Genomic DNA, 10,829 nt, shown 5'->3' with positions numbered 1-10,829 from the left:
AGCCTCGCGCCGAAGGAAAGAATGTTCGTCCTCCTTCTAACTGTCTCTTATTTTACGGCTGGGCCGGGGTGATATTTAAGTGGTGTGTTGTCCTCTCTCTCTTAAAGGTCCTTTTAAACTTTCTGAACTCCTCGTCTGTGTGCAATACCTCACCTCCGAAACGATGAGCAACAGACAAAACGGGCTGGTAATGATATGGTTCAGGGGTTTAGAGGGGGGCGGGGGGGCGGGGGGGGGGGGGGGGGGGGCGTGGAGGTGAGATATGGAACCTTTATTGGTTGGAGAGAGATTATACCCAGCCAGCACTCCATCATGTTGTCAAGGAGAGTTTCAAGAACATAATTTGACGTGGCATTCGGCCAGGTGACTTGTTTTCTAAAGTCGAGCAGGTTGACACAGATACCCCAGCAGAAGGGGCGGGCGGGGGCGGGGAGGGGGGGGGGGGGTCAGGAGAGAGGAGGAGAGAGAGAGAGGAGAGAGAGAGAGAGGAAGAGAGGGAGAGGAAGGGAGGGAGAGAGGGAGAGAGAGGGAGAGGAAGGGAGGGAGAGAGGGAGAGAGAGAGGGAGAGGGGGAGAGAGGGAGAGGGAGAGGGAGGGAGAGAGGGAGGGAGGGAGAGAGAGAGGGGGGGAGAGAGGGAGAGAGAGAGAGAGAGGGAGAGAGAGACTGACTCGAAGGCCCTGCAATAGTTTCTGTTTCACCCCCCTTTCTTTCACACAGAAAAATGACGATGAATAATGCTTTAATAAACCCAACATTTAACCTGGAGGAGTTATATCCTCCCCCTCCTCCTCCCGCCCCCCCACCCCCCTCCTCCCCCCCCCCCCCCCTCCTCCAATCATCAGCTGATGTTCAACCACAACAAAAGGAGGAGGCTTGGAGTCAAACAACAAGATTACCGCCCGTCAGAAGTCATTAGCGGAGTGAGCGTAAATGTCTCACCGCGACAGGATCGCTCTCCGCCCAGCTGAATAGCTGTCTCCTGCTCCGCTGAGGGCCTAATTGGCCCTGGCGCCAGCCACGTAGCGAAGGTAGTCATTTAGCTTCATTACAGCGAGGAGGAGGAGGAGGAGGCCTCTCTCGGTCGCAAAGGACAGGACCTGGGAATACCGGTAGTGGTTTTTAATGAAGGTGTTAATGAGAACAATGTGATTGTGACAGCAGATTGTCAGGCTAGCCTACACACAGAAAGACACACACCACACACACACACACACACACACACACCGCGTTTTCGTTTGAACAACAGGTTTGACAGGGTTCCTGACCTTTATTCAAAGGCTGCTGGGTTTTCTTTTGCTGATTTTTTGTTTTAGGAAGGATTATTTTGTTCTCTTTGTTTGTTTGTTTGGAGGTGATGTGTTCTGTGTTCTGTGTTCTGTTGTACCAGTGGAGGCTGGCAACAGTAGATCAAACGCCATTCCGAGCCTCCGTCCCATGCACAACGAGCCTCCGTCCCATGCACAACGAGCCTCCGTCCTCCGGTTTCTACCTCCGCCGGCCTCCCTTTGTCCTGCGCCAGATTTACTTGTATTACCAGGCGGGCGCGACAGTAAACAGTGTTGTTGTAATATGATATCGAGACAGTATCGAGGCGTCTGATTCGCTGGCACGGCAACAACCTATCGAAGGAGGGAGACGATGAATTTCGATTGAAAATACGGATCGAACGACACAATTCAAACCACACATTTAAGAAAATTGATCACCCATCTTATCCAACATATTCACCCCCTCATAAATCCATCCTGTTCAGTCCAATTTTAAAAAAATTGTTTGTTTGTTTATTAGGATCCCCATTAGCTAATGCCATGACATTAGCTAGTCTTCCTGGGGTCCGACACAAAAGACTTGAAAAATTGTAAACATTATATACATACAGACAATTGTAAACATTGTATACATACAGACAATTGTAAACATTGTATACATACAGACAATTGTAAACATTGTATACATACATACATACATGAATTACTCGTTTAATGACCACACGACCAAGGTCGGTGGAATTTGTTGTCGGTACAAATGGAAAAGCTAAAAGTAATGTCAAGTCAAGACTTTTACAGTAAAGTCTGTCTGTCTTCCATACATCATAATAACAAAAGAAAGGAGTTCTATAGTTTTGTTTTGTATTGTACCAGTGGAGGTTAACAGTTAAAAGGGTGTATGAGCGTTGGTAGTGTGTGTTGTAGGCCCGGCGCGTTCGTAAAGCGTTGTAATGGGAAGGTAAACACGGTGGGAGCGGAGAGGAACAGGCTTATTACAGAGACCCACATTCCACCACTTCAAACGCCAGCCCCGTAATTACAACGCTCGAGGTGTGTCCAAACATACCAACACTACCAGGAACGCTCTTCTGACACGGTTTTCCCCCTCCCTCCTCCAGCCCTCCCTAAACCCCCCCCCCCCCCCTCCCGACCCCTCCACCCCCTCCCTCCTTCCCCCCTTTCCCATCTCAGGGAAAATTGTTTTCCTCTTCTTTCTTTTTTTATCAAGCCTCAAAAAAGAGATTGTGGAAAAAAGAAAAAAAAGGAATGAGGAGGATGCGTTTCTAATGATCTGAGGGGCCCGCTTCTGTACTCCGGGGGGGCTCCCTCTTCCTCTTCCTCCTCCTCCTCCTCCCTCCTTCTCCTCCCTCCCTTCTCCTCCCTCTTCTCAGCGATGTTTAGATATCAGTTATATGATACAGTATAAGTGCTGTGGGTTTGCTGTCGGCTTAGCAGCTGACTGGAGTAATAAATACAATCATCAGTCCCCTTGTATCAACAGCGGTGACCTGTCTGTCTGTCTGTCTGTCAGGGCTGTCTGTCTGTCAAGGCTGTTTGCCTGCCTGTCTGCCTGTCTGTCTGTCTTTCTGTCAAGGCTGTCTCTCTGCCTGTCTGTCTGCCTGTGAGGACTGTCTGTCTGTCTGTCTTTCTGTCTGTCTGTCAAGGCTGTTTGCCTGTCTGTCTGTCTTTCTGTCAAGGCTGTGTGCCTGCCTGTCTGTCTTTCTGTTTTTCTGTCAGGCCTGTCTGTCTGTCTGTCTGTCAGGGCTGTTTGCCTGCCTGTCTGTCTGTCTGTTTTTCTGTCAGGCCTGTCTGTCTGTCTGTCTGTCTGTTTGCCTGGCCGTCTGTCTGTCAGGGCTGTCTGTCTGCCCATCTGTCTGCCCATCTGTCTGCCCGTCTGTCTGTCCGTCTGTCTGTCAGTCTGGGAGCAAGCAGGAAGGAGCGGGGTTGGGATCGACATGTAGCCCTGGGGGTGGGGGCGTGGCCAGTCTGGGTGGGGGCGTGGCCAGGGCTGGGTGGGGGTGTGGCCAGGCTGGGGGGGGGGGAGGAGGCTGCTGAGCAGAGGAGTGCAACAGTTTCTCCCCTGAGGAGAGAGAGAGAGAGAGCTCTTTCATCTGGCCGCCCTGGCGCCTCGCAAGCCTCTGATTGTCTGTGAAATCACCCCGTCTAACACCGCACGGCCCCCTGGGAACACGCCCTGCCCAGGCTCCGCTGTGGGCCCGGGGGCCTCCGCCGCGTACACGTACACACACACACACACACACACAGACACACATATATATACAAGCACATGCACACACACACACAAGCACGCATGCACATACAAGCAAACGCACACACACACACATACACACACTAATACAAGCATGTGTACACATACACAGACACACACAAGCACATGCACACACACACAAGCATGCATGCACATACAAGCAAACACACATGCACATACAAGCAAACACACACACACACACACACACACAAGCATGCATGCATGCACATATAAGCAAACAAAATCACACATACACACAGTTCATACCAGTTCATTGGCTGCTGAATATAGATAAGGAGTTTGTAAAAAATTATAGTTGATATTTAATTTCCAATTCATGTGTTCCAATTAGTAAAGCTTATTAAGTGGCTCAACTGAACAGAACTGTTACACAGCTTTACTACAACAAATCTGTCCTCTTCAGATTACACAGAGAGCCGAGGATATCATGAAAGACTTGTTGTTTGTTTGTGTTTGAGCTCAGTAGAGTAAGTCATTTGGCTTGGGGTCCTGGATCTTGTGTCTGGAATATGAACCCAAGGCCTCTGAGAAAAATATTTCAGTAGAAAACACAACGGTTCTCCTCAATGCACACAACCAACAGCATAACATGCTTTGCATATTATGGGTGATTGAAATGTTGACACCTTGGCAAATGTGGTTTCGTCATTTTAAATCCAGCACGTGAGAATGCATTGTTTTGACTATACTATTCAAATGACACACAAATGAAAGAGGAATACATTATATAATGACAACAGTCTATAATGGTTTGGCTTGACACCAGAGAGACACTAAATACACCCTGGTCAGGTGACCAAGGTTATTCCATTGTGACATAGCCTATCAGATGTGTTCACCCGTGTTCTTATCAAGACAAAACATCTGGACATTAAAAAGCAGAATATGTTGTTCGTGAGGGGTGTTAAAAGTCTGCGTCACGGATGTAGGCCTACTGGAACTAAAAATTTGCGTCTTCAAAGCAACTCAGTGTAAGATCAGATCTGGACTACGGCAGTTAGTCACGGTCAAGTTAATCTACGACCTCTTCAATGGTCATGAAAATGAGATTTTGAATAAAAGCAGGATGCGTCTACGTCTGCACTCTGCAGTGGAGATATAGCTACACATTTGGAGCTGAGAGAGAGAGAGAGAGATGTAATCTCTGTAATCTAAATTACTAGTATGTAATCAATTTATTTATTCTAGTATGTACATTACATTCTTTTTGTTTTTGTTTTTTATCTTCACACTTCACATGCTTTGGCAATGTAAATGTATGTTTCCCATGCCAATAAAGCCCTTTGAAATTGAAATTGAATTGAGAGAGAGAGAGAGACAGGGAGAGAGAGAGAGAGAGAGACAGAGACAGAGACAGAGACAGAGACAGAGAGAGAGAGAGAGAGAGAGAGAGAGAGAGAGAGAGAGAGAGAGACAGAGAGAGAGAGAGAGACAGAGACAGAGAGAGAGAGAGAGAGAGAGAGAGAGAGAGAGAGAGAGAGAGAGAGAGAGAGAGAGCTGTTCCCATCGATGTTGTCGTGTAGTCTGTTTTGGAGGCGACATTAGCCTACATGTAACAATCAGGAAAAGCCATATCCTGTGAGGGGGGAGATCTGTTCATCTATGTTTACCTCTTTCATAATTGGGCGTAAATTATCCACATGGGGCTCCGTGTGTTTATATAACCTCTCGGGGTTATGTGTTTGATGTAATCCGTCACAGTGAGTGCACCATGTGACGTTCCGCCTATAATATTATTTCTCGAACCCTTGTCATCTACAGACCAATCAGCGGCGTCGGAGGTGCGCTCCTAAATAGTCGCGCCGCGCTGCGATTGGCCCAAAGTTTTTTTTTAACCAGCGTGTCCCACGTGACGGTTTGACTTACTCTTACGCACTTTTGACAGTTTCGGTCCCCTACTCTGAACTCCCCCGTCGCCTCCGCGCCACTGTCAGTCAGTCAGCCCTACCGTGAGCAAGTTGGGACACAATTCCGTGCATGCATTTCATGCACAAAATGCATGCATTTTTACAATTTTGACACAATTTTATTTTCGAGGTGGGAAAAATGTCTTCCTCCCTTGTGAGTTTGAGGGACAGCAACAGCAGCAGTTCATCGGAGGAGGATAGCAGAACCCAAGTGACCAGAACCAAAGTGACCAGTCATCCGTTCAGCGTGGAGTCGCTCATGTCATCGGGGGGTCGGAAGACGCTCACCGGGAGCAGAGCGGAACATCTCTCCGTGGTGACGTTCTCCTCCAAGACGTCTCCGAGATCTCCTCCGTACCTGTGCCGGGACACGTCCAGCCCCCCCGAGGGAGCGCGCGGGGGCCAGCAGCACGGTGTCCCCCCGCCGTCGCCGGTGAAGTCCGAGTCGTCGGAAGGAGCGGAGGACTGGGTCGTGGGCCACCCGCGGTACCTGGCGCACCCCCGTAAGTCACTGTTGGACCAACACTTTGTTTGGAGATAAAGATATCTTTGTTTTTTCTTTCTTTCTTTCTTTCTTTTTCAAATACATTGAAATAGGGAATAGTTTGTAGTGTTCATTCCTGTTTAGGATTACGAAGCGTATTGGTTGCTTCTTGTTATTGTTATTAGGCCTATAAATAAATAAATAAATAAATAAATAAATAAATAAATATATATATATATATATATATTATGCTATTCCAAGTAGTGTTGTTTGACAGGGGGTGTGAACTATATATATATATATATGCACATACAAACAAACACACACACACACACACACACACACACACACACACACACACACACACACACACACACACACACACACACACACACACACACACACACACACACACACACACACATATATATATATATATACCCCTAAAATGAACACTATTAAAGGCCTAATTTTGTAGCCTATATATGTTTATTGACCACAAGAAAAATAGCCTACATACACCACAACATCCAGTGTCGCCTTACAATAATATGTACAACTTCAGCAGATGAAATCATTCAGATAGGCCCATGTCTTCAAACAGTATCTTCTTTACTTCGAGTCAGTGTAGTTTACTTGTGTGTAGGCCTATACGCAACAACAACCACACAGTTTTTATTTGACACGATAATCAGAAAGTGTCATTGTTCACCTGGCATGGTTTAGATTAACTTATCCTTTTTGACATTGAGATTTCTGTCTTCTTCAAACCCTTGGTGTGTGTGTGTGTGTGTGTGTGTGTGTGTGTGTGTGTGTGTGTGTGTTCATATTATGGCTATTCCCCGATGGCTTTTAGTTCATGGTGGTTTTTGTGTGCTTGCTGGGATGGCTGATAATCCCCTCAGTTAAAGAGCAGTCCTGTCATATTCCCTGAATACCTATATCTGACATCTCCATTGATGGATAATAGATAGATAGACAGACAGAGATAGATAGATAGATAGATAGATAGATAGGTAGATAGATAGATAGATAGACAGACAGACAGATAAAATAACATTTGCTTCATTTGTATAGCGCTTTTCCTGCAAATGTTGCAGCTCAAAGTGCTTTAGTCATTATATAATCTTAATTTAATTATTTTGTAACTTAGTAGATACTAGATAGTAGAACGTAGTAGATAAAACAAAGTAAAACATAATCAGATGCACAGGATAAAATCACGAATAAAAAACAAAGATAAGAGAATAAAAACTAAGAATAAAAGATACAAAAAGATCAGCTAAAACAATTACAAACTGACGTGCAGTGATTATAGATCAAAACCTTGAACTGTGCAAAGTTTAGAAGTAGGCCTACATCAATCTTTAAAGTGCGTTGCAGATCATTCTAAGAGCTAGGAGCACTAAAGTCTCATTTACCATGAGGAAGGGTAAAAATGTACAGTGGTAAATGAGTCCACAACCCCCGCCCTCGAATGGTCAATTGCTTTTCTACAACAGCCACCACATAATATAAAAAAATAAAACACACAGTTGTAACATTACATTACATTCATGTATTTACAATCATTAATCGGTTCAGAATACATATATCCTTCCGCCACAGAATATAGTCCCATAAACCAGATCAACCATTGCATTGTAGGTCAGCACAGGTGTTCTTAATCAGATTGATTGGGAGGCGCATTGATACTGGAAATGCGGTCTGAACTGAAGGTTGTTGGGGTATTTACCACTGTTGCTAGCCAATCAGAATCCAGTATCCAAACATGCTGTTGTCGAAGGCAGTCTTTCAAAGGGTAGAATGTAGTCGGAGGACAGAATGCTTGAACATGGGACGTAACAATGGATGTAACAATGGATGTAACACAGGACACAGGACAATGTGTGTTTACACTGCTAAGCCAGATAAGTAGGCAGTATGTAAACATGTTCAAACAGAGTTAAGCATCGCTTTCAATCCCAATTCAACAATTGAATGATCCACTCAATCAGTCGTCTCCTTTAACATTGTCTGTTTTTTCTTATCCTAACCCCCCCAAACAGTAAAGTGATATACTTTACAATACACAACGAGGATATTGCATACTGGATTAAGTTGTTATAAGTTTGTTGATAAAAACAAGGTAATTCTACACAGGTGTTCTAGTAATAGAACACACCTTTTAGTTAAATCATATCAATATTATTCCTGATCCTTAACCTCTCTCTCTCTCTCTCTCTCTCTCTCTCTCTCTCTCTCTCTCTCTCTCTCTCTCTCTCTCTCTCTCTCTCTCTCTTCACACTACTGTTTCTACTGCAGTACGACTGTTCCCGCTGTACTACGACTACCATCACTTTATTACTTTATTCTACTTTATTGTTACTGACTTAACTTTATTCTATCATTGTGATTTTGTATCCTGCTGCACTGCCAATGTTGAAGAACCTAGGCCAAATCATTTTACTCCTGTGCACCGGTACATTGGATGTAATAAAATAAATTCTGATCTTATCTGTCTCTGTCTCTCTCTCTATCTCTCTATCTCTCTCTCTTTCTCTTTCTCTGTCTCTGTCTCTCTCTCTCTCTTTCTCTCTCCCTCTCTCTCTCTCTTTCTCTCTCTCTGTCTGTCTGTCTCTCTCTCTGTCTCTTTCTCTCTCTCTCTCTCTCTCCGTCTCTTCCCCCCCCCCCTCTCTGTCTCTCTCTCTATCTCTCTATCTCTCTCTCTTTCTCTTTCTCTGTCTCTGTCTCTCTCTCTCTCTTTCTCTCTCCCTCTCTCTCTCTCTTTCTCTCTGTCTGTCTGTCTGTCTCTCTCTCTCTCTCTCTCCCCCTCTTCTCCCCCCCCCCCCCTCTCTCTCTCTCTGCAGGCCAGGGGAGCCCTAACTGTCCGCTGCGCAAGCACAAGACCAACCGCAAGCCCCGCACGCCCTTCACCACGTCCCAGCTCCTGGCGCTGGAGAGAAAGTTCCGCCAGAAGCAGTACCTGTCCATCGCCGAGCGCGCCGAGTTCTCCTCCTCGCTCACGCTGACCGAGACGCAGGTCAAGATCTGGTTCCAGAACCGCCGGGCCAAGGCCAAGAGGCTCCAGGAGGCCGAGCTGGAGAAGCTGAAGATGGCCGCCAAGCCCGTTTCGCTGCAGCAGGGGTACAGTTTACCCCTGCCCCTGGGCGCCCAGCTCCACACGGCCATGTCTCTGTACGGCCAGGCCTACCCCTACCACCACCGGCCCCTGCTGCCCCTCTCCCCCCTCGGACTCTACGCCACGCCCCTGGGCTACAGCATGTACCATCTGTCATGATGGTGAGGAATATACTGGTACCGGTACTGGTACTGGTACTGGTACCGGTACTGGTACTGATACCGGTACTGGTACTGCAAGCTTCTGCAAGGCCGGGCTGCTGGTGTACTAGTATTGGACACGTCTTGGACATCGTCGTCTTCTGGTTCTGTTTCTTCTTCAACCTCTGACCTTTGACTCTGTGAGCGACAGACACTCAGACACTCAGACGCACAGATGAACAGGTTGGTGTTACTGGAAGCACGAAGACGTCAGTGCCTCACTCCCCCAAAGAGCCTTAATGATGAACTGTTCTTCTTCTTCTTGTGCCTTTTGTTTTCGTCGTCTGTGGATTGGACACTAGCGATGTGGCTGTCACGAGGCCGTCGCTGTGGATGGTTTGGTGAAGCTAGCGTTTCCTGGTTTTACTTTACCAATCGATGACATGGCGACGCGTTTTATTCGGTCCGATTGCATCTGCGGCGGTTTTTCTGATTAAACGGTTTGATTTCGATTGATTATGTGATGTCATTGTATGCCGTTGAATATTCAGTTGAGATGCGAGCGTGTTGTAATTCATAATTCAGGTCTTCTTCTGTCTTGTTCCACCTATTTCCTGGGCGACAGGTAGGTTTGATTTCTTGTTCCTTGTTCATTATTTAAAAACAGAAAGGTTGCCGCTGTTCTCCTTAATTAAACATGTTCATGTTCATATTTCATGTAGGTTTCGTTTCGTTGTCGAAATATATATAATTTTTTTTTTCAGCACTTCAAGTTAGGATCTTTATCGGGCATTTTTGTAGACTCGTCTTTTTAAGTTTTTTGTGTTATGCATATTTATTTTTTACTCTCACTTTCAACTTTTAATGCTGGAAATGAATGGGTGCGAGTGAGTGGCAAAAAAAATTGTCGGACCAGAATTGTATTTATGCTATTTTTCTTCTTTTTACCTAAAGCGCTCCTTTGGAAGGAGCTGTGCTGTTTTATAATGTCATTGTCACACCAAACAAACCGAAAATTAAAAAAGTCTTCCAAAAACATCTGTTTTCTTATTGCTACGACATACGCATGACGACGTTCTATTTTACGTGATATCCTTTGTGACACGTTCTAATGCTTTGGTCCCCATGTCGGGATCTGATGTAATGATCGGACTTTTCATTTGAAAAATGTAAACACATTTCTGTGTTGTTGAAAATCAACGACACACATCGCTAGTCGACTAACACAGCTTGTTTTGTGAGCCTGCTGACAATGTAAAGTAGTGTTCTAGTTAACTAGGTAACAATGTAAAGTAGTGTTGTAGTTAACTAGGTAACAATGTAAAGTAGTGTTGTAGTTAACTAGGTAACAATGTAAAGTAGTGTTCTAGATAACAATGTAAAGCAGTGTTCTAGTTAACTAGGTAACAATGTAAAGTAGTGTTGTAGTTAACTAGGTAACAATGTAAAGTAGAGTTGTAGTTAACTAGGTAACAATGTAAAGTAGTGTTGTAGTTAACTAGGTAACAATGTAAAGTAGTGTTCTAGTTAACTAGGTAACAATGTGAAGTAGTGTTCTAGTTAACTAGGTAACAATGTAAAGTAGTGTTCTAGGTAACAATGTAAAGCAGTGTTCTAGT

General features: G+C 45.2%; 1 protein-coding gene across 1 annotated transcript; it reads left to right on the top strand.

Moving 5' to 3' along the window:
* Positions 1-5,604: 5,604 nt before the first annotated feature.
* Positions 5,605-9,229, top strand: msx2b (muscle segment homeobox 2b; the record flags this gene model as incomplete). Its single annotated transcript, XM_080550999.1, has 2 exons — positions 5,605-5,968; positions 8,799-9,229. The coding sequence occupies 2 exons, from the start codon at positions 5,605-5,607 to the stop codon at positions 9,227-9,229; spliced, it is 795 nt and encodes a 264-aa protein (XP_080407125.1).
* Between the last annotated feature and the right edge of the window lie 1,600 nt (positions 9,230-10,829).

Source organism: Nansenia antarctica (genome assembly GCF_963989245.1).
Source record: "Nansenia antarctica genome assembly, contig: SCAFFOLD_703, whole genome shotgun sequence".
Lineage (NCBI taxonomy): Eukaryota > Metazoa > Chordata > Actinopteri > Argentiniformes > Microstomatidae > Nansenia > Nansenia antarctica.
This window is presented reverse-complemented; position numbering and strand designations above follow the sequence as displayed.